Genomic DNA, 25,162 nt, shown 5'->3' with positions numbered 1-25,162 from the left:
GCCAGTAACGAAAGTGTCTAAATGTACATGTGTTTAAATGTAGGCTGTAACAATGTGGAAAAGGTAAAGTAGTGAATATTTTATATAATGATGCTTGAACATATTGACAACAATTCTGTCTGTCTCTCTCTTTGTTTCTTTGTCTCTGTCTGTTTGTCTGTCTGTCTTCGTTCCACACAGCCCTGCCTCTCTCTCTAACATCCCGCTCCCACCCAGACCCCGCTAGTGGAGGCCGGGCAGTGAGCCAGAACCCCACCATCAAGATCAGCCAGGCCACGCGTGTTTCAGAGCAATGGAACGCTTCTCTGGACAGGGAGATTACCAACGCCAATGAGCTCCGACACCTGGACGAATTCCTGGGGAATCAGGTCCAACCACATTCTGATTAATGTTACAGCTAAAAGCTAACTGAAATGAGAGTTGATCTCAGTCACACACCTCTTGTAGTTTTCAGGTGCATAGAGGAGAAATACACTTATAGTATGCTCCACAATATGTTTAAGGGGATAGTTTGGGGTTTTGGCAATGAAGCCCTTTATCTTGTGTTAGTGCTAGCTTAGCTAAGCTAGTTAGCGTTAGCTCACGAAACTACCTATAATCTCCTTCCTACTGGACACAGATATACAAATGGTATCCACAAGTTCATCTGGCTCTGGGGAAGTAGATAAAGGGCTTCATTGCCAAAAATCCCAAACTATCCCTTTAAACTATTGCTCTCTCTCTCTCTCTGTAGGTGAATGACTTCCGCTCCAGAGGGAAGCAGTTGTCTGCCACAGAAAACATCTTCATCACAGCCACCATGCAGTTCAGAGAGACCATCAAGGGCATGTACTCTCTCCCGGTGAGTGTCGGAACGCAAGGCCTATAGATATGGAAGCTGCTTTATCAATTGAGTGACTCCCGTGTATGGATGATAATTGCTTTATTCCCCTTTCTCTTTCTCTCACCCATGGTGGACAGACACACCATATTGGCTACAAGGGTCTGATGCGTGGCTACCAGAAGAGGGTGATCAGCCTGGCAGGAGAGAAGCAGAAGGGAGAGGTGCAGCTGGTGGTCAACCTGTTCCAGTCAGTCCTGGATGGCTTCATCAGGGGAGAGATCAAAAAGGAGGAGGCAGAACCAGCCAAGGTGAAGGATTACCCTGCATATTTGTCATAGGGCTATTATCGTAGTAGGCAACTCCAAGCACCCTGGTTTATGCTATAACACTTGGCACAAACAACACTTTCGTAGCATGTTATGCTGCGGAGCAGAGCAGACATTAATAAACTGAGCTCTTCAAAGTTATCCTATTATTACCTAAATATCAACGTTGAAACAATATTCTAACATCGGCTGATAAACTGTTAAGCGCTTACCTTCCCAAGGGCCATGGACCTCGATCCGAGAGGCAAGAAGGATGACCAAAACTTTGTTGAATCCCAAGATAATAACGCCACAGCTAGCAAAATAAGCATTAACCCTGATAACTCAGATGACAGTTCCACACTGTTCCTCTCAGCAGCCTCTTCCGAGACTTCAGGCATGCTTGCTACTCTCCTCCAGGAAATGTAAGATGGTAACAAAGGTCTTTCACTGAAAATGTACAACAAATAGGCTGAACTTTATTCTTCCATTGATGGCCTGAAATCCTCCCTGAATGATGATCTCCTTTTGAGAACCACTGAGGCTGAGTTTCGCATTAGCACTGCTGAAGATACTGTCACCTGACATGAACAAGTTATCAAACAGCTGCAGAAGGACAATGGCTATCTCAAAAACATGGTGGACCAGATGGAGAACCAGAGCAGACGTAGCAATATCCGTGTGGTGGGATTGAAGGAGTACAGCGAGGGCCGTGACCCTGTCCCTTTCTTCACTCAATGGATCCCTGATGTCCTGCGCATAACCAACTACACTAAGCTGAACACGCCCACAGAACCTTAACACCGAAAACCCACACCAGATGAGCCTCCACAGACCGTCCTGATCGGGTTCCTCCGTTTCCAGGACAAGGTGAAGATACTGCGACTCACAAGAGCCTAAGGGGACATCACCATCGATGGCAAGAGTGTCAGCCTCTTCCCGGATATGCGCGTGAATCTCGCCAGACGTAAGCAGTTCAAATCTGTTGCCAAAGCCCTGAAGGACAAGAACATCACCGGCTACATCATTCACCCTGCGCAGATGAAAGTTCAGAACAATGGCCGAAGCCATCTTTTCGACACTCCGGGAGAAGTGTTAACTTTTCTCAAAGAACTGAACCGCATTTGCTTCACAAAGGTCTATCTGTGGGATTTGACGCAGTTTATTGGGATTTGTCTTGTTTGTGCTCTCCTGGGACTGAACTACTGATGTCTATTTGGAATTTGGATCTGTTTACCCCGTGATTCGGTCGCTACAGTTGATTTGGACATTTTCAACTAACAGTTATTTTTCCCGTGGTGAGTTCTATTACATTTACAGGGGAGTATATTTTGGTTTTGACAATATCCACTGGGCGGAACAAATTAGTAGGCCTAGGCCCATTGCTTTTTCCCCCATTTATGATTCTCCTCTTCTCCTGAAAAGAGACTCAAGCAGCCCTTGTTGAAAGTAAAATATTCCGCCATAAATGTCTATTCACAACGTTTGTTTTCAACATAGAGAGCTCGTAGGTTTTAGTTTATGCCAAAGCTTAGCTAGTAAGAGCAAGATGGAAAGCAAGCAACAACATCTCTCTACAAGTGTTTTCATGTTTGATTGTGGTTTTAGTCCGACAATCGGTCGTTTTTAAAATATTTTTTTAATGTTGTTTCCTTCCTAAAGAGACGCATAGGTCACTTCAGTGTTCACATCAAAGTTGAAACATTACCTGAATACTTACATGTGAGTAATTACCATTCGGTTATATATTTGAAACTCAACCCATGCTTAATCCATTAAAATATGTCACATTCAACGTAAAAGATCTTAACAGCCCAGTTAAGAGGATCATTTCTTAAGGTATAGACTATTTGAGGCTGACGTTGTGTTCTTACAAGAAACACATTGTACAGCCAGTAAACACAAGAAATTAAAGAGGGAATGGGTAGGACAAATTGTTGCGGCCTCGTTTAACTCTAAAGCAAGAGGAACTGCGATTTTGATAAGTAGACACATCCCTTTTGTGTCAGCAACACCATGTCTGATCCCTCAGGCAGGTTTGTTTTGGTGCAGGGGCATATTTATTCAGTCTTGGAACCTATTGAGTATTTATGCTCCTAACTTCGATGACCATATGTTTATTCAGAATGTCTTCATTCAGGCTGCTCAAGCTCCACCAGAATGGCTGGAGATGTTTTTCCCCCAGATACAGTTCTTGATAGGTCCTCTGATAAACCCTCCCCTCTTACCAAAGCCGTCAAGCTCACCATGTCATTCATGAAGGATCTCAATTTACTAGACGTCCTGAGACAGATGCACCCACAAGGATATGAACTACTCTTTATTCACACCCACCCACCCAACACACACACACTCACGCGTAGATCACTTTTTGCTGTCAACCCAACTGTTTCATAGTGTTAGATACCAATTGTCTCACCAGATTGCTTTGTGACCATTCTCCTCTGGAATTAGCAATCTCCATTCCTACCAAGCATATATAGATGGAGACTAAATTCTACACTCCTGAAGCAACCTGCATTCATCAAAGAGCAGATCAATATTTTTACTTTGACAAATAAACCCTCTGGTCCTGACAGTTTAATTCTTTGGGACACATTGAAAGTCTCTGATGGGAAAGGCTCATTGCCTGTACTAAAGGGTTGAAAAGAAAACACTGTGCCAAACTGAATGACCTTAAATCTGAAATCTTTGAGCTAGAGAAAACCTACCAAAGGGGCCAGACTAAAGACCTATAAAGGCTTTTGGTAAATAAAAAACTGAAATATAATGCTCTGAACATGTATCAAGCTGAGAGGGGCATTACTAAATCAAAACAGCGTTACTATGAACTTGGAGAGAAAGCACACAAGGTATTGGCATGGCAACTGAAAGCAGAGGAAAGTAAGAGGACAATTAATGCTATAGAAACTCTTACTAATGAGATCTTTTGACCCTACTGAAATGAATGATACTTTTAAGAAATGCTACGAGGACCTCTATACTTCCCAATCAAGCGATGATCTATCAGAGATCAACTCTTCTCTCCTTTCTCAACCTCCCTTGCCTGTCAGAGGAAGACAGAGCGCACCTGAGCGAACAGTTCTCAGTCCCTGAATTGTTGGAGGACATTAAATCTTTACCTTCTAATAAATCTCATGGCTTCCCTCCAGAGTTCTATAAAGAACTCAAGGGGCTGTTGGTACCCTACCTTAAGGAGGTACTTTAAAAAGCCGGGGAGGACAACTGCTTTCCAGAGTCTTTCACTCAAACTGTGATTACAGTATTTCACAAGAAAGGGGAAAACCTGCGAAAGTGTGCCTCCTATAGACCAATCTCTCTCCTTAAAACAGATTGTAAACTGGTCACCAAGATGCTATCTAAGAGACTGGAGTCATGCCTCCCCCTGTTGGTCAACTCAGATCTTACTGGATCCATAATTAATAGATTGTCCTCCAATAATCTCAGAAGGTTCTTTGATATAATTCACCTTGCAAAAAAATAAATATCTAGTGTCGCAGTCTCCCTCGTCGCCAAAAAGGCCTTTAATAGGGTCGAAATTACCATATCTCATTCGCGTTTTGGAAAAGTTCAGTTTAGGCACCGTGTTTGTAAACTTGATAGAATCACTCAACAAATCTCCTAAAACTAGTATTGCTACCAATGGGATTACTTCCTTCTCTTTAGGGGGAACAGATATAGTTGCCCTTTTAGCCCCCACCTCTTCGCCATCGAACCGTTGGCGGAGGCCGTTAGAACATGTCCTGACATACATGGCTTTGAGGTGGGCCCCCATACCCATAAGTTATCACTCTTTGCGGACGACCTTATCTTATTTCTAACAAACCCAGAACATCCCCTCTCACTTACAGAACCTATTACAGTATTTTAGTTCTTTCTCTGGATATAAGGTCAATTTTGATTAAAATCTTACTGTTGTCTGTCTTTGACCATCAAGCATAAATTTCCTTTTTAGACGGTCGCCTACGGGCTTCACATATTTGGGTATAATGGTGGATGGTAACCTGAAGAACCTCAATAAACTCGATCTGGCCAGCTTGTTGCAAAAGGTGGAGGGTGACCTGTGTAAATGGATGGACTTGTCTCTCTCTCTACTGGGTAGAATTAAAATGAATATCCTACCCAGAATTCTATATTTGTTTCAATCTCTCCCCATCCCTGTATCCGCAGCATTCTTTAACTCTCTCGACAAGCTGACCAGACAGTTTGTGGTACGGCAAATCTCCTAGGGTTAGCCTGGACAAACTGACCCTTGATTACAGTCAAGGGGGCTTAAACCTCCCTAATTTCAGAATATATTACCTGGCTGGTTGAACATGGTTCCCAATCAAGCAATGTTCAAAAGTTTTACAAGAATAGTAACTTTAGTCCATGGTCTGATAAGAGGATCACTCTTCTGGAACATTGTTATGAGGGAATTCTTATGTCCTTTGAACAGCTGAAATAGAAATACCACTTGTCTAACAAGGACCTCTTTAGTTACCTACAACTATGACATTTTATTAGGGTGAATCTCAAGGACCAATGGAACCTACCTAAGATGTCACCTGTTGAACAACTTTGCCATGCAGACCAACCGCTGTTCAAGACCATTTCCTGTGTTTACGATGCTCTTATGTCATGACTACCACTGCCTGAGCTAGATAAACCCCGACTTAGATGGGAAAAATATCTGGGTATTTGTCTTGATGAGGGTCTATGGAGTGACCTATGCAGGAATGGTGTTACATCCACATTGAACTCCAGATACAGACTGATCCAGTTTAATTTCCTCCATCAGCTCTATATCACCCCATCTACATTGCACAAGTTCAACCCTGGTATCTCCCCCCTATGTTCAAAACTACACCGCTTCTGGCAAGGGGTATGCGATACCGTATCCTCAATTCAGGGGGCTGCATTCCCTTTAGACCCGGAGGTCTGTCTACTGGATAACTTCACTAATTCCAATCTTAGGCAAAGTCACACTAATAAACCTAACAGAAATGGTGCTAGCAATTGCCAAAAAATTATTGCCTTGAAATGGAATCTGGCAGGCGGATATCTGAAGTTAGTAGTTGTATCCCACTGGAGAAAATGTCTTTCTGCTTGAGGAATAAGTCGGAGACAATTTACAGAATTTGGCAACCCTTTATTGATTATATGGAGAATGTCCCCTCACATAACATTGATTGCATCTTTTTATAATCCTCATGTAATGTTTCACACTTAATGTATAAAATGTACTGTAGCCTACTGGTCCAATGTCTCATATTTAGTTTTGTTTTTCTATTGCATTTACATTTGTCTGTTGTCTTCTAAGTTTGTCACTTTGTTATATTGTTGTCTTTCTTCTTTTTGTTTTGAATGTTCTTAATTGTAAAATGCAAAAATAAAATATATCATTGTTTTTTTTTAACGCTGATTTTTGGTACTGAATACACGGATCTTGATTATTGTCCGTCTTTATGGATTCAATAAATTAAATATTGATGGTTTTGTCTGTATTTCAGCCTGCTAAAGCGCGGAAGAATAGGCGGAAAAAATACAAGAACGTAAGTACAAACTAAGGGCCGTTCCTTAAACCTGTCTACTCTTTGTTCTCTATAGAAATATGTTTATTTTTTTAAATGATTGGACACATTGATACATGCACACAATGTATGATTGTTTAGATGGAGAACCCCCTGGACCATGTGTTCAGCACGTACCAGGTTAACATCATGCAGTCGTGTGACCAGTGCAACTCCTATATCGGGGGCATGGAGAAAGTCTACATGTGCAGCTGTAAGTACCAGACAGACAGACAAACACACACACACACACACACATTCTGACAACTCTCACATTCTAGTAACAACTAATATAGGTGTATACATATATATACACTGCTCAAAAAAATAAAGGGAACACTTAAACAACACAATGTAACTCCAAGTCAACAGTCCACTTAGGAAGCAACACTGATTGACAATAAATTTCACATGCTGTTGTGCAAATGGAATAGACAAAAGGTGGAAATTATAGGCAATTAGCCAGACACCCCCAATAAAGGAGTGATTCTGCAGGTGGTGACCACAGACAACTTCTCAGTTCCTATGCTTCCTGGCTGATGTTTTGGTCACTTTTGAATGCTGGCGGTGCTCTCACTCTAGTGGTAGCACGAGACGGAGTCTACAACCCACACAAGTGGCTCAGGTAGTGCAGCTCATCCAGGATGGCACATCAATGCGAGCTGTGGCAAGAAGGTTTGCTGTGTCTGTCAGCGTAGTGTCCAGAGCATGGAGGCGCTACCAGGAGACAGGCCAGTACATCAGGAGACGTGGAGGAGGCCGTAGGAGGGCAACAACCCAGCAGCAGGACCGCTACCTCCGCCTTTGAGCAGGAGGAGCACTGCCAGAGCCCTGCAAAATGACCTCCAGCAGGCCACAAATGTGCATGTGTCAGCATATGGTCTCACAAGGGCTCTGAGGATCTCATCTCGGTACCTAATGGCAGTCAGGCTACCTCTGGCGAGCACATGGAGGGCTGTGCGGCCCCACAAAGAAATGCCACCCCACACCATGACTGACCCACCGCCAAACCGGTCATGCTGGAGGATGTTGCAGGCAGCAGAACGTTCTCCACGGCGTCTCCAGACTCTGTCATGTCTGTCACATGTGCTCATGTGCTCAGTGTGAACCTGCTTTCATCTGTGAAGAGCACAGGGCGCCAGTGGCGAATTTGCCAATCTTGGTGTTCTCTGGCAAATGCCAAACGTCCTGCACGGTGTTGGGCTGTAAGCACAACCCCCACCTGCTCCTCCTGCTCAAAGGCGGAGGTAGCGGTCCTGCTGCTGGGTTGTTGCCCTCCTACGGCCTCCTCCACGTCTCCTGGTGTACTGGCCTGTCTCCTGGTAGCGCCTCCATGCTCTGGACACTACGCTGACAGACACAGCAAACCTTCTTGCCACAGCTCGCATTGATGTGCCATCCTGGATGAGCTGCACTACCTGAGCCACTTGTGTGGGTTGTAGACTCCGTCTCGTGCTACCACTAGAGTGAGAGCACCGCCAGCATTCAAAAGTGACCAAAACATCAGCCAGGAAGCATAGGAAATGAGAAGTGGTCTGTGGTCACCACCTGCAGAATCACTCCTTTATTGGGGGTGTCTTGCTAATTGCCTATAATTTCCACCTTTTGTCTATTCCATTTGCACAACAGCATGTGAAATTTATTGTCAATCAGTGTTGCTTCCTAAGTGGACAGTTTGATTTCACAGAAGTGTGATTGACTTGGAGTTACATTGTGTTGTTTAAGTGTTCCCTTTATTTTTTTGAGCAGTGTACATATACATTTTTTTTCACCTTTATTTAACCAGGTAGGCCAGTTGAGAACAAGTTCTCATTTACAACTGCGACCTGGCCAAGATAAAGCAAAGCAGTGCGACAAAAACAACACAGAGTTACACATAACAAACGTACATTCAATAACATAATAGAAAAATCTATGTACAGTGTGTGCAAATGTAGAAGAGTATGGAGGTAAGGCAATAAATAGGCCATAGAGTGTTGTTAAAGGAATTTTGATTCCTGTTTATTAACCAATTCAATTAAAACACTCTGCCCATAAATAAGAATTTGTAAGATAATTATCAGCATAAAATGGACAGATACCAGTCTTAAAATCAATCAATCAATCAATCAATAGCGTTTATTCTCGAGAGTACTGATCATAATACATTTTACATCAGGTTATATAATAAAGATGATGTCATAGGTTTTAATGTCCAACCTCCTCTCGGATACAATGGCAATACAGTTCGAGTTCTCATTACTGTCTGCCACCTGTTAAACTATCTACAACCAACCCAAGGTCTTTCCCCTCCCTGGGTAGAGACATCATTCTAGCCTGTCTGAAGATAAACCCATTCTTTCTAACAAGGAACACATAACATTCAACATTTATGAGTTATAATTCTAAGTCAAATGTATACATATTTTAGTCATTAAACACAAAAATCCCGTAACATAGAGGCAAAATAATTACAATTTAGCATTAACACTGGAGTGATAGATGTGCAGATGATGATGCAAATAACAAGGATAACAGTCTCCAATGATTGATGTGAATGATGAGCATGCTTTAAACATACATAACGTGTAACATTATAACCATTACATTCTGGGTCGTCATGGATACAAATGTTAATAGCCTCCCATTCTGGTTTTATTCTTCCAGATTGTAAGATGGTGTGCCACAAGAAGTGCCTCTGCAAAATTGTCACAGACTGCTCCACGTTTTGTGCGAAAAAGGTGGGCATTGACCTCACATATTCGTAAACTACATTGACATATTTCCATGATTTAGGTTTGAATCTTAAATCCGTATTGGTCCCTAGGTTACTATTGACTAACATATCTCTGACTGTTGGTGTCTGTCTGTGTGCAGAGTGACGAGGAGTCGGGAGGCCTGCACTTTGGGGTGCGCTTGTGTCACCTGACCAGCGAGGACAACCCCATTCCCATAGTGCTGGAGATGATGCTGGAGCATGTCGAGATGAACGGCCTGTTAACAGAGGGAATCTACCGCAAGTCAGGCTCCGCCAACCGCATGAAGGAGCTCCACCAGCTAATGGAGACTGGTAAGGGCCAGCCCATAATATTATAAACAGTAAACCAGAGAGCTGCTAAGATCTTGATGGGTAACAGTTCATTTGAGGGGTGTACGGAAGACTTAACATTAAACACCTACACAAGCACAAGAGTAGTTGTATTTTTCAAGTTTCATTGTGCCCATGTAGATCTTATGTATGACATAAGTATACCTCTTCATGTTCCCATTCCATGACCTGTCTAATGGTTGATGTTGTGTGGCAGACCCCCACGCAGTGTGCCTGGAGGACTACCCCATCCACACAGTGACAGGGCTGATCAAACAGTGGCTGAGAAAGCTGCCTGACCCCCTCATGACATTCACTCATTACAATGACTTCCTTCGTGCCGTGGGTGAGTCCTGTTATAGCTCTGCCTCACTCTTCTCCATGATCAAGGGAGAGATGGCTACTCTTGTTCATTTTGGATTTTGTTATATAATATACGTCCACAAGGGGGAGGCCCTATATCAGCCCAGGTGGGTTATCTTCTCCTTGGTATGTTCTACTGATCTACAGGTAAATGCCAAAATAAAGGAAATACTTGAGTAAATGAGGGATACAAAGTATATTGAAATCAGGTGTGGTTCCTGAGTTAATTAAGCTATTAAAACATCCCATCATGCTTAAGGTCCAGCTGCCCATTATTTTGGCTACCATGGCTAGAGATCTCTGACTTTGAAAAAGGGGTCTCAAAGGAAGTTTAAAGGGTGTGTGTGTGTGTGTGTGTGTCTGTCACCAGATCTCAACCCAATTAAACACTTATGGGAGCGGCACCTGAGACAGCGTTTTCCACCACTTTTGACAGAATGACAAATTATGGAATTTCTCGTGGAAGAATGGTGTCGCATTACAGTTCCAGACACTTGTAGAATCAATCCTAAGGCGCATTAAAGCGGTTCTGGCGGCTTGTGGTGGCTCAACGCCGTATTAAGACCCTATGTTGGTGTTTCCTTTATTTTGTCAGTTACCTGTATTCTACTGAATGTTGAAATGTGTAATATTCTCAACTGTCAGCAATCCCTACATTGTGGCGTTGTTGTTGATCATACATTGTGTTTTCCTCATCTCTCTAGAACTTCCTGAAAAGCAAGAGCAGCTACATGCCATCTACAAAGTGTTGGAACAGCTCCCCACCGCATGTTTCAACACCTTGGAAAGACTTTTCTTCCATCTAGTCAAGTACATACTCTTCATGGCTGGGGCAATATTGCAGTGTGTATTGCTGTATAAATATTAAACTTTTTTTCCCTTCCACATGAGTAATATCTCTCTCTTCCAGAGTGTCTAAAGACGAGTCTCACAATCGCATGTCTCCCAACTCCCTGGCCATCGTGTTTGCCCCCTGCATCCTCCGCTGCCCAGACAGCGCCGACCCACTCATGAGCATGAAGGACGTGGCCAAGACCACCACGTAAGTACCTCTCTGATCACTGCATAGACAGAAACCACTATTACTTTATGTATAAAACATTGTTTTATTATTATCAATTCAGTTGAAATAAATTTAAATTAAAAAAAATCCCACAATAAGAATAGTCCACTTAGAATGGATTTTATTGATCTCAACCCTAGTCTTTGCTGTTATCAAGTGAATATTTTGTTCAGGCAACTAGGTACGACCCCCACTGTACAGAAACCAATGCAATGCCTTTACCACAATAGAGATTCTAACTAGCAGGTAATGTCTCTGTGTCCCAGGTGTGTGGAGATGTTGATCAACGAGCAGATCAGACGCTACAATGAGAAGTTGGAGGAGATAGAACAGCTGGAGCATGCTGAGGCTCTGGCTGTCAACCAGCTCAAACTCAAGAGACAGAACACGGTGAGGACAATTTTACATGGTCTGGTCTGTCTGGACACTACCAATGGTTGGGGCCAATTCAGGAAACAAACTGACATTTCTATTCCAATTTTCCTCAATGCTTCTCTGTCGCTTTCTGAATTGGAATGGAATTGATCCCAACACTGACACTTACCAGGTCCATAGACTCAGTAGACAGACCGACCATAGTCACCAAGTGTATTTACTACATACTGTAGGGCAGGGCTGTACTACTACACTCCTAGTCCAGTAAGGCTGCAGGTTTTTGAGTGTCAGTGTATTGTCCAATATCCACCATGGGTTACTGCTCATTGTTTTGTGGTTCTCCCTTTTTTTTCTTCAGCTGCACTGGCATTTGCCCCTCAGATTTTCTGCTCCTTACAAAGGAGTGGTGGTACGTATCCACGTTGCTCTGGTCTTCCTGGTAGCTAGATGCCGTTTGTCTTAACCAACCGTCTGTGCATGACTTGTAGTAGTCGATGACTCCCCCATCCCCTCTCTCCTCTTCATACTAATTGATGGTATACAGTGCTGCAGTGGTCTCCCAACTATGTTTTTGGAGAGCAACTGGGCATGCAGGCTTTTGTTCCAGTCCAACAGTTACACACCTGGATCCAGGCGAAGACAATGATCAGTTGATTCTGTGACGGAGGTGTGTCAGTGCTAGGTGTGTGTCAGTGCTAGGTGTGTGTCAGTACTGCTAGAACAAAGGCCTGCATGCCTACTACTAGTACCTCTATGCGATGTTAGACCCCTGTTATACTGCATGTTGGTTTCAGCCCTCAGTATCTGTGATGTGAAGGTTCTTCAGAGTGACGGTGTGGGTTGATGTTGGTCTTTTCTACATGTGACTTGTTTGTGGTTTGACTAGTATTTAGTGACATTAACTCTTGATCATAGCCCGCTTGTGCTGTATGGAACATATATGATTCCCCACTGTACAACCTCAGGATTGGATGGATGGTTTGTGGATTCTCCCTGTTAACCGGAACCAAGCCTTATAATTGACATGGGAATGAGTTGTCTTCTTGATGATGTCTTTTACTCCTGGAGTAAAATAACCATTGCTTTGATTCGCAGCATATAGCTTCATTCAATAGTAAAATCGTCATAAAAACCCTCACACCCGATACTAACATGTTCCTACATGTTGTGTGGTTGAATAACAGTTTCATAGTGTCTGTTAATCCCTACTCATCATGACAAAACCGCCTGCCTTCCTCTAGTTACCATAGCTCACTGGAATGACAGAGGCATGAAATAAATAAACACTATGCATGATGACGTTACACAGGCACCCCCACCCCATCCTCTAAACCAGTGTGGGAAGGACTTGCTACTCGTTGAGGTGCTATGAGTAACTGTGTGTGTGTGTGTGTGTGTGTGTGTGTGTGTGTGTGTGTGTGTGTGTGTGTGTGTGTGTGTGTGTGTGTGTGTGTGTGTGTGTGTGTGTGTGTGTGTGTGTGTGTGTGTGTGTGTGTGTTTGTTCTCTCCCAGGTGCATGAGAAGAAGTGCTCTGACTTGACGGTGGTCCCTGAGAACGATGAGCCACTAGACTCTGACACGGAGGCTGAGAAAAACCTGATGGAGCGCATCAAGTCTATAAAACAAGAGAAGTAAGAACTGAACAGAGCCCCTGATTCACCACTAAATTCAGCAGATACTTTTGGCAATGTAGTATATGTGGGCACCCCTTCAAATGATTGAATTCAGCTTTTTCATCCACACCCGTTGCTGACAGGTTTATAAAATCGAGCACACAGCTATGCAATCTCCATAGACAAACATTGGCAGTAGAATGGCCCGTACTGAAGAGCTCAGTGACTTTCAATGTGGCACCGTCATAGGATGCCACATTTCCAACAAGTCAGTTCGTCAAATTTCTGCCCTGCTAGAGCTGCCTCGGTCAACTGTAAGTGCTGTTATTGTGAAGTGGGAATGTCTAGGAGCAAAAACGTCTCAACCGCGAAGTGGTTGGCCGCACATGCTCACAGAACGGAACCGCCAAATGCTGAAGTGCGTAGCGTGTAAAAATCATCTTTCCTTGGTTGCAACCCTCTCTACTTAGTTCCAAACTGCCTCTGGAAGCATCATCAGCACAATAACTGTTCGTCGGGATTCCATGGCCTAAGATCACCATGCGCAATGCCAAGCGTTGGCAAGAGTGGTGTAAAGATCGCCCCCATTGGAATCTGGAGCAGTGGAAACGCCTTCTCTGGAGTGATGAATCACGCTTGTATCACACTCTGGCCTTAAGACGGACAGATCTGGGTTTGGCGGATGTCATGCGAACGCTACCTGCCCGAATGCATAGTGTAAAGTTTGGTGGAGGAGGAATAGTGGTCTAGGGCTGTTTTTCATGGTTCGGGCTGGGCGCCTTAGTTCCAGTGAAGGGAAATCTTAATGCTTCAGCATACAATGAGGGGTGAGTCTAGACTTCTGTGCTTCCAACTTTGTGGCAACAGTTTGGGGAAGGCCCTGTTGTGGAAATCCACCACTAAGGACTCAAAGTAAATACAGCAATCTTTATTATTACGGCTGTAGAGGTTCACAAACTCAATACAAACTTGATAAAAACTCTGAAGGGGAGGTTCCCTTTCAGTCCTTTTATACTGCTATACTAACAAGTTATAAGCATGGTTGGTTCCTGTATTTGACTGATTTATTCCACTTCTCTTGTCCCAAGATAATGTTCTGGGCGTACTGCCAATTTGCTTATGAGTGATAGTGTGGTTTCCTCCTTTGCAGTCATCCAGTTACTGGCATGAACCCAACCAAGACAGGTTATTACAAAAGCAGCATTGTGCTAAACATACGATTACATACACACAAGAACATTTCCATCACAGCCCTTTCCTGTTTCAGCATGTCAATGCCCCGTGCACAAAGTGAGGTCCATACAGAAATGGTTTGTTGAAATTGGTGTGGAAGAACTTGACTGGCCTGCACAGAGCCATGACCTCAACTCAACATTGACCACCTTTGGGATGAATTGGAATGCCTAATCGCCCAACATCAGTGCCCGGCCTCACTAATGCTCTTGGCTGAATGAAAGCAAGTCCCCGCAGCAATGTTCCAACATCTAGTGATAGCCATGAAGTGCTTTGAAAGGCTGGTCATGGCTCACATTAACACCATCATCCCGGAAACCCTAGACCCACTCCAATTCGCATACTGCCCCAACAAAAGGAACACCTATGTGAGAGTGCTATTAATTGACTACAGCTCAGCGTTGAGAGCACCAGCTGTTCCGGACGACTGTGTGATCACGCTCTCCATAGCCAATGTGAGTAAGACCTTTAAACAGGTCAGCATTCACAAGGCCAGACGGATTACCAGTACGTGTACTCCGAGCATGCGCTGACCAACTGGCAAGTGTTTTCACTGATATTTTCAACAGCTCCCTGTCTGTAATACCATCATGTTTCAAGCAGTCCACTATAATCCCAGTGCCCAAGAACACTAAGGTAACCTGCCTAAATGTCTACCGACCCATAGCACTCATATTTGTAGCCATGAAGTGCTTTGAAAGGCTGGTCATGGCTCATATCAAGATGATTATCCCAGAACATGGCTCATATCAAGATCATTATCCCAGAAACCCTAGACTCACTCCAATTTGCATACTGCCCCAACAGATCCATAGATGGTGCAATCTCTATTGCAGTCCACACTGGCCTTTCACACCTGGACAAAAGGAATGCCTATGTGAGAATGCTATTCATTGACTACAGCTCAGCATTCAACACCATAGTACCCTCAAAGCTCATCACTAAGCTAAGGATCCTGGGACTAAACACCTCGCTCTGCAACTGGATCCAGGACTTCCTGACGAGCTGCCCCCAGGTGGTAAGGGTAAGCAACAACACATCTGCCACGCTGATCCTCAACACTGGGGTCCCTCAGCGGTGCGTGCTTAGTCCTCCCCTGTACTCCGTGTTCACCCACGACTGCGTGGCCAAACAGGTGCTATGGAGGGTAGTGCGTACGGCCTAGGACATCACTGGGGCAAAGCTTCCTGCCACCCAGTACCTATATACTAGGCGGTGTCAGGAAAAAGGCCCAAAAAATTGTCAGACTCCAGCCACACAAGTCATAGACAGTTCTCTCTGCTACCGCACAGCAAGTGGTACTGGAGCGCCAAGTCTTAGTCCAAAAGGCTCATTAACACCACCTACCCCCATGCCATAAGACTGCTGAACAATTAATCAAATGGACACCCGGACTATTTACATTGACCCCTCTTTGTTTTTACACTGCTGCTACTCGTGTTTTATCTATGCATAGTAACTTTACTCCCTAACTACATGTACAAATTACCTCGACTAACCTGTACCCCCAAACATTGACTCGGTACCAGTATCCCCTGTATATAGCCTCATTATTGTTATTTTATTGTTTTGTTTTTTTACTTTAGTTTATTTAGTAAATATTTTGGTAACTCTTTCTTGAACTGCGTTGTTGGTTAAGGGCTTGTAAGTTAGAATTTCACGGTAAAGTGAATTGCTGTTATTTTCGAAAGCCTTCCCATAAGAGTGAATGCTGTTATTACAGCAAAGGAGGGACCAACTCCATATTAATGCCCATGATTTTGGATTGAGATGTTCGTCGAGCAGCTGTCCACATACTTTTGGCCGTGTAGTGTTTTTGAATGCTGTGGTTTATACACCGTGGTTATATTTATATAATATATGCCATTTAGTAGATGCTTACAGTCATGAGTGCATACATTTTACGAATGGGTGGTCCCGGGAATCAAACCCACTACCCTGCAGTTACGAGTGCCATGCTTTACCAACTAAGCTACAAAGGACCACCCATATCCAATGGTTATATTTTTTGCCTGTGATCCACCAACCAACCCTTGGTTACATTTGTGACCCCTCTGTTTTCTTTCTCTCCCTTCCCCATTTATCCCAGGGAAGACCTGGCCTGCAGACTGCCAGAGCTGGAGCAACCTGGTTCTGACCAGGACAACCTGGACTCTGAGGCGTCGCTGAGCTCTGAGAGCCTGTTGGACGAGCGCTGCAACAACTCGGAGCCCGAAGGTCAGTATTAAAGGTATAGTCCCCCCCTCCCCCCTTTCCTACCTATTCACACCTGTGGGTTTCTCATCGGCCTGCCTGGCCCCCTGTCTGCCCCTGCTGTCTCTGGTGCAGGTCTGGACATGCTGGTGGTGCTGCATTTAAAGAGGTTGGCGGAGGTGCCGTCTGCTCTCTAGCATGTTGGAGGCTCCCGGTTTACAAGCAACGTGTGTGTGTGTATTTGTGTGTGTGTGTTTTTGTGTGTTTGCATGAGTGTCTGTGTGGCATGCAGAAACTTTGACCAGACTAACTGGTGGGGGTGGAGTAACATGGTGGAGTATTATGGTGGTAGAGGTTTGCGGGGGACTGATATCTTCATACCGCTCCTGCTGCTTTTCATACCGCGCTCGCTCCCGCTGACTTCTTGTCCGACTCCCACCCACTCCTGCAAGAACTGGTCCCCAATCTGACGCAGTCCTGCAATGTTATTTTAGGTGAACTGTATGTGACACAGCTTGCTTTGCAGCCTCGGTCCCAGCAATCTTGCCACCCTAGTCAAGATCAAAATGCGCAAAAATAGCCTAAGAAATAGGTTAAAATACCAGAGATTCTCACGTGGCCCATTATATTACGTTATCGGTATTATTGGGCTGTATCAGCCAATAGGGTAGACGTAGTTTAATAGAGTTGGGCGAATTATAGGAGAGTGGACACTAGCTGCTTTAAGCAACACTAGTATTTACACACTGGGGTTGCTGGGAATTATCTTACAAAAAAAGTAATACTCAGCCATATGCCAGAAGTTAAAAACTGTTTTATCCCTGTGGATTGATGAGAAGTTGTATGGTTGAGAGGGGTGAGGGATGAGGCAAAAGGAATGGCAAATACGTCTGGCTGCACAACCGATTGGCAAACGTACTGCAAATTGAGAAATCATGTGACTAAACTGAATAAAAAGAAGACACTATACTATGAAACAAAGATAAATATATAAAGAATGGGAGTAAAAAGCTTTGGAGCACCTTGAATTACATTTTGAGCAAAAAGGCAAACTCGGCAACATTCTTTGAATCAGATGGATCATTCATCACAAAACCCACTGATATTGCCAATTACTTTAAGGATTTTTTCATTGGCAAGATTAGCAGATGGAAAATTGTGAGGATAATAGCGGACAATATTTCCACTCCTATTTGCCATATCTTCAATCTAAGCCTACTAGAAAGTGTGTGCCCTCAGGCCTGGAGGGAAGCACAAGTAATTCCGCTTCCCAAGAATAGTAAAGCTCCCTTTACTGGCTCAAATAGCCGACCAATCAGCCTGTTACCAACCCTTAGTAAACTTTTGGAAATTGTGTTTGAGCAGATACAATGCTATTTTACTGTAAACAAATTGACAACAGAATTTCAGCACGCTTATTGGGAAGGAAATTCAACAAACACAGCAATCACACAAATTACTGATTATCGGCTGAGAGAAATTGATGATAAAACGATTGTGGGAGCTTTTATTAGACTTCAGTGCGGCTTTTGACATAATCGATCATAGTCTGCTCATTTGAAAAATGTATGTGTTACGGCTTTACACCCCCTGCTATATTGTGGATAGAGAGTTAGCTGTCTAACAGAACACAGAGGATGTTCTTTAATGGAAGCCTCTCCAACAAAATCCAGGTAGAATCAGGAATTCCCCAGGGCAGCTGTCTAGGCACCTGACTTTTTTCACTCTTTACTAATGACATGCCACTGGCCTGGAGTAAAGCCAGTGTGTCTATGTATGCAAATGACTGAACACTATACACGTCAGCTACTACAGTGAGTGAAATCACTGCAACACTTAACAAAGAGCTGCAGTTGGGTTTCAGAATGGGTGGAATAAGTTAGTCCTAAATATTTCAAAAACTTAAAGCATTGTATTTGGGACAAATCATTCACTAAACCCTAAACCTTGACTTAATCTTGTAATAATGTGGAAATTGAGAAAGTTGAGGTGACTTTACTGCTTTGAGTAACCCTAGATTGTAAACTGTCATGGTCAAAACATGTTGATACAACAGTAGCTAAAATGGAGAGAAGTCTGTCCATAATAAAGCACTGCTCTGCCTTTTTAACAACACTATCAACAAGGCAAGTCCTACAGGCTCTAGTTTGTTGCACCTGGACTACTGTTCAGTTGTGTGGTCAGTTGCCATAAAGAGGGACCTCGGAAAATTACAATTGGCTCAGAACAGGGCTGCACGACTGGCCCTTCTATATACACAGAGAACTAACATTAATAATATGCATGTAAGTCTCTCATGGCTCAAAGTAGAGGAGTGATTGACTTCATCACTACCTGTTTTTGTAAAGAAGTGTTGACATGCTGAATCCACCAAGGTGTCTGTTTTTAAACTACTAACACAGCTCGGACACCCATGCATACCCCACAAGACATGCCACCGAAGGTCTCTTCACAATCCCCAAGTCAAGAACAGACTATGGGAGGTGCACAGTACTACATAGAGCCATGGCTACATGGAACTCTATTCCACCTCAGGTAACTGATGCATGCAGTAGAATCAGATTTTTTTTTTAAATGGAACAGTGAAGATTGTGAAGACAGACACACGTACACGACTGGCACGCTACACACGTACACATGTATTTGGTATTGTAGATAAGAGTGCGTTCGGGAAGTATTCAGACCCCTGGACTTTTTCCACATTTTGTTAGGTTACAGCCTTATTCTAAAATATATTTTTTTCCCCCGCTCATCAATCTACACTACAACATAATGACGAAGCAAGAACAGGTTTTTAGACATTTTTGAAAATGTAAAAAAATTTAATATCACATTTACATAAGTATTCAGACCCTTTACTCACTACTTTGTTGAAGCACCTTTGGCAGCGAATACAGCCTTGAGTCTTCTTGGGTATCATGCTACAAGCTTGGCACACCTGTATTTGGGGAGTTTCTCCCATTCTTCTCTGCAGATCCTCGCAACCTTTGTCAGGTTGGATGGGGAGCGTCGCTGCACAGCTATTTTCAGGTCTTACCAGAGATGTTCGATCGGGTTCAAGTCCGGGCTCTGGCTGTGCCACTCAAGGACATTCAGAGACTTGTCCCGAAGCCACTCCTGCGTTGTCTTGCCTACCACTGAAGAATATCCCCACAGCATGAAGCTGCCACCATGCTTCACCATAGGGATGGTGCCTGGTTTCCTCTAGACGTGGCTTTTGGCATTCAGAGTTAAATCTTGGTTTCATCAGACTAGAGAATCTTGTTTCTCATGGTCCTTTAGGTGCCTTTTGGCAAACTCCAAGCGAGCTGTCATGTGTCTTTTACTGAGGAGTGGCTTCCGTCTGGCCACTCTACCATAAAGGCCTGATTGATGGAGTGCTGCAGAGATGGTTGTCCTTCTGGAAGGTGCACCCATCTCCACAGAGGAACTCTGGAGCTCTGTCAGAGTGGCCATCGGGTTCTTGGTCACCTCCCTGACCAAGGACCTTCTCCCCCAATTGCTCACTTTGGTTGGGCGGCCAGCTCTAGGAAGAGAGCTGGGCGTGACAGTACCCCTTGGTGGTTCCAAACTTCTTCCATTTAAGAATGATGAGGCTATTGTGTTCTTGGGGACCAGCAATGCTGCAGACATTTTTTGGTACCCTTCCCCAGATCTGTGCCTCGACAAAATCCTGTCTTGGAGCTCTACGCACAGTTCCTTCGACCTCATGGCTTGGTTTCTGCTCTGACATACACTGTCAACTGTGGGACCTTGTATAGACAGGTGTGTGCCTTTCCAAATCATGACCAATCAATTGAATTTACCACACAGGTGGACTCCAATGAATTTGTAGAAACATCTGAGGGTCAATGGAAACAAGATGCACCTGAGCTCAATTTCAAGTCTCATAGCAAAGGGTCTGAATATTTATGTAAATCAGGTATTATTGTGTATAGATTGGTGAGGGGAGAAAAAAACTATTTAAAACATTTTAGAATAAGGCTGTAACGTAACAAAATGTGAACAAGTCAAGGGGTCTGTATGTGATAGAGTAGTGGCCTGAGGGAACATACTTAATATGATGTTATGTAATATTTAAAATTGTATATAACTGCCTTACACTTCCTGGGGTCCACCAACATTAATGGTGATCCTTAATAAATATTATTCCATTTTAACTTACTCTGTCGATAGTCTTGTAGGCTTGACTCTAATGTAGGGGGGAATGTGAGGAATAAAGCATCTAATGGAACATATAATTAAACAGAATTTCCAAACATGGGTCTGTTGTAGACCCATGGAGTTTCTCAGCGAGGTCAGTTCCTCTCTGCTTACTTCATGTCAAGTCCCCCCACAAGTTCTTGCTTTTTTTGTGCAAGTGTGCGCACGTGCAGGACTTGAGGTAAGCGGAGAGGAAGTGGGTGTACAACAGACCCACGTTTGGAAAGTCTGTTTAATTTATGTTCTATTAGATGTTTCTATTTCTTAATTTCTCCCTGCATAAGGACCAATCCTACGGACAATCGGCAGAGTAAGTTGAAATTGAATTTAACTTCCGGCGGACTTAAAAAAAAAAAAAGTAAAGCTAATTGTAATAGTGGACACTTGACTTGAGCTACATTTTGCATAACTTTTAGGAGCGGAACATTTTGCAGGCAGAAAAATACATGTGTTATCAATATTTATTTCCAGTCAATGTTGGAACCTTAACTAATGCCTATAATATTTAGGAAGTTGATTTTCATGGAAAGACAACTTTCTGTTTAATTGAGACCACACATAGGCGCATTTGATCTTGCACGCCAAACACGAAGAGATGAGGTTGGTCTACTGAATTTGAAGCAGAATTATCCTGAGAGTTTGTGAATAGTGCTACAAAGAGCTGCTTTAATACAATAGTTAACACATACAAAACAGAAAGACAACCGTTCAAAATAATCTGGGGGGGGGGGGGTGAATATATGAATCTCTAAATTGTCTGACTGCCCACTGGAATAGTGGCATGTTTTGGTAGTGATATGAGCCTCTTTTTCTCTCATCCGTCTCTTCCAGGGAGAGGTTTTTTCCTGTTGAGTAAGGCCAAGCCGAACTGCCCTCCCAAGCCTTCTGACCTGGCCCAGAGACCTATGTCCCCAAGAGGGTGTTCCTCTTCCCCAAACCTCATCTCCGATGTTGCCTTTGGCTCCACCTCCCGGCTCCAGCTACCACGACGCCGCCCCATCATCCCCGACACGGTGAAGCTGCCCCCGGGCATCCACTCGCACCCCCCCACTGTGGACCTCACCCCCCCTGCCAGTGGCAGCTTCAGCCTGGTGAAGAGGCGGGAGCAGCCCGCCCGACGCAAAGACAGCATCCAGTCCCTGTACATCAGCCCGGACAAGGACCTGTTCCCCTCTCCTCCCTCCATCTCCTCCCTCTCCCTTTCCACCTCCACCCCCACTCCACAGAGCCTCCAGACCGCCAGCATGGCCCTCAGACGGTTCTCAGACCCAGACGTCCTCTATGTAGACGAGGCCTGACACAGACAGGAGGCACAATAGAACTTCATTCAGAACTGGATATCTATGGTGTTCCCCACGGCCTGGAGGATACAGTCCGTTAGTGTCGCTGTTGCCATGCAAACCTATCATGGACGTGCGTTTTATACTCTTGTGACTGATGAAAACAGGATGTGTCACCAAGCACTTTGTCTACAATAAATATATTGTGGTTTTTTAAGAGACAATTTAAATCCATTTTGCGCAGACGCATGGACTACATGGATGTTTTATTTTTGAAATTCTTCCTTGATTTCACGAGGAAAAAACTGCAATTATTGCACCTTTCTTTTTTACCAGGTCTCCTTATGAGAAGACCTGAACAGTGTTCTCAGTGTAATGCAAAAGTGCCTTGATTTGTACAAATTCATTATTTCTAGTTTTAATCTTCGATGGGGGGGTGGATTTTTGTATGATACTCTTGTACTTATTCTTTGCTATTATACCGACTCAAAGACATACTGGAACGAGGAACAAAACACTTTTGATGCAGTTATGGTCCCTTGAAATGCCTTCTCGTCGGAAATGGACTCTCCCTCAATTTCCTCCCAGTATAGGAACTGCTTTCACTTGTCAAAGGGGAAATGAGAGCAGCTCTAGCCACTTTCCTCCTGGATGAAAACCACCAACACTTGTCAAGGGCTGCGTGCCATGTCTTAATTGACCTTTTAGATTCTACTTTCTGTAATGTTTCCGCAGCTACATACATACGGCTTCAGTCAACTGTACTGTACCTGCCACTCTGTCAATGGGAGGGTCAGGGTGCCTATAGACTACAGACGACCCCTTCAGAAGTTGGGTTTGATATTTAATACTAATGTCCTTCTCTCAGACTGCTGTTGGATGTCGTCTGTCTGCCTGTGTACTGAGAAAATAGCCATTTGGAATGTCTGGGATTGAATGATGTGAGCTGTAACAGGACAATACAGTGCATGCTTGTATACGCTGCTGTGGTCTTTAATTTGTAACACGCTATTTAAGTTCACAACCATAGGGACAAAGTAAAAGAGACAAACGTAGTGAATATCCATGTTCATGTGTTGAATGCTCTACTCATATAGTGAGGCCAGGGCTGGATTAAGCAATCACATTTGTTAGCGGGGTCTCCATTTTGTTGGTGCCTTTTCAAAACACATTTCATGCAATTCTACTTCATTTATATTACCTGAATAATTTTTTTATACCACACAAATTAACGAAATAGGTGGTGTTGGGGTTCGTTCCTTGTCAATCATTGGCTCATTGGTGAAATTAGCATTCAGACAATATCTTTAATTAAATAATTAAAAAACCTTTATTAATGCAATTGCAGACGGGAACATAGCAAGCATGTTTCAGAGTAAGTTCTGCAAAATAGAAAAGGGTCCGAGTTGTTTTATCTTAGTGATGTCACTGCCTACGTCATTACCTTCTACTCATGAGACCAAAACTATGCCTTCACTGCTATATAAACAAGAGTTGGAAATTGTACTGGAAATTGTATTTAGTAGCCTACTGTAGCCTCCTAATTTCAACAGTAAAAGTTCAAGGACGTCTGATGTCAAGTATGTCTAATTTGCCACTCTTTAATTACTTACAACTTTAGAGTTGAGCTGTATTTTATCTCCATTTGAGGAAATAAAACAGAAGGAACTAGAATATATTTATCTAAGCAAATGTTCTAGTGGGGATGTCTCCAGTTGTGTTTAGACCAGTGGAGGGTCTTCCCCTTCTCAGTGAATTTCATTTTGAAAAAGTTATCCTTTTAATATACAATTGTACTAAATATAATCACGCCACCAAATAATTGATTAAAACACACTATTTTGCAAAGGTCTACAGTAGCCTCAACAGCACTCAAGACAGAAATATCATCATCCCCCCTTCAGTTTCACTTACTTAGCTAGTTTATCCTACTGAAACACCCTGCTCAATCAGAGGGATGCTATATTAGCTAGCTGGCTATGTCATGGTAAGCTTTTGGTATTACTAATTTATTGCCACCTGGTCCCGCTGGTGTAACTGATTACTTGACTGTACACCGTAACATTACTGCATTATTATAACGTTAGCGGGTTTACTAACGCGTTAGTTCTATTAGCTATGCTGACTATGACGTTACTTTAGCTAATTTGGTGACAACGATGTAAGCTGTGTGTAGCGGTTTGGCTTGGAAAGGTTTTTTCGCCTGGTCACACAGCTGATGTGCATTGAAGTCCACAAGCGAAGGGAAGAAGTGGGAAGAGGAGAGTGCATAGATGCAAGATAAATAGAACATGGCTGCTATGAAAGTGAACTGTGTTTACGCGTGATATGGGGTGTATTCATTCCGCCGATTCTGTTGAAAAATGTTTCTTAAAGGGAAGCAAACGGAATAAAAACGTGGATAAACACCTGCAGTTATCCAATAGAAACTTTGCAACTGTTGGACCGATGACACCCTATATTAGCTAGATGCAGGTAAGTGTGTCACTGTCGTCTCAAATTTGTCTCTCGACCTGTGTGCACCTAAACTTTCATTCATAGGCTAGGTTGTAGCAACATCATGGTGGGTATAGGGAAAATTTGAGTATCATGTAGTAGCCTAAACCTGTTACATTGAACTGGGTGAATAGAATATGAATGAGTCATCCAACATGCTGTAATAGAAATGAGGCCAAGCTCATGAAAAAAAATATTTGTCGTCCCTAATCTTAAACGGAACTGACCGCCACTGGTTTAGACGTGTGGTTACTGATAGCGTCATCTTTCAGAATTCTCTGGAAAGGGAACAGAACAACAATGGAGCAACTGAAACAGTAGGGGAAGTGGTAGTGCAGACAGAAGGAATAAGGAAGTTACCTGACTGATGAAATATTAAAACAGAAAATTTGGCACTGTAAACGCATCTTTAGTGCATGCACACATTTAGACAGGAAATTTGACCTTTTTATTGTTAACTATTTGCCTTTCAGAATAACATCAATGCTCTACAAGTTGCTGTATTGTAGACAAATAAAAATGAGTCACCACGTTTCCATCCACAGTTTGAGAGTAAAGTCATACTGTATGAAAAATACACCACGACATCCGTGATG

The 25,162-nt window shown here is 43.4% G+C and overlaps 1 protein-coding gene across 8 annotated transcripts in view; it reads left to right on the top strand.

The window, feature by feature from the left end:
* The window catches only part of LOC139539635 (unconventional myosin-IXb-like), a 105,627-nt gene extending 82,580 nt beyond the window's left edge, over positions 1–23,047 (top strand). For 2 of the 8 annotated variants that reach the window (XM_071342754.1, XM_071342756.1), the window contains 15 exons: positions 181–368; positions 734–841; positions 961–1,131; positions 6,621–6,662; positions 6,783–6,894; positions 9,327–9,400; positions 9,537–9,729; positions 9,965–10,093; positions 10,815–10,920; positions 11,021–11,152; positions 11,440–11,563; positions 11,907–11,957; positions 13,061–13,179; positions 16,484–16,611; positions 21,622–23,047. In XM_071342754.1, the coding sequence (XP_071198855.1) occupies positions 181–368; positions 734–841; positions 961–1,131; positions 6,621–6,662; positions 6,783–6,894; positions 9,327–9,400; positions 9,537–9,729; positions 9,965–10,093; positions 10,815–10,920; positions 11,021–11,152; positions 11,440–11,563; positions 11,907–11,957; positions 13,061–13,179; positions 16,484–16,611; positions 21,622–22,088 (2,144 nt within the window). In that variant the 3' untranslated portion in view covers positions 22,089–23,047. The other 6 variants (XM_071342757.1, XM_071342759.1, XM_071342760.1 and 3 more) reach the window with 6 other exon arrangements.
* The last annotated feature ends 2,115 nt before the right edge of the window (positions 23,048–25,162 follow it).

The sequence above is a fragment of the Salvelinus alpinus genome, chromosome 15 (genome assembly GCF_045679555.1).
Source record: "Salvelinus alpinus chromosome 15, SLU_Salpinus.1, whole genome shotgun sequence".
NCBI lineage: Eukaryota > Metazoa > Chordata > Actinopteri > Salmoniformes > Salmonidae > Salvelinus > Salvelinus alpinus.
Note: the sequence above shows the minus strand (reverse complement) of the source record. Positions and strands in the feature narration are given on the sequence as shown.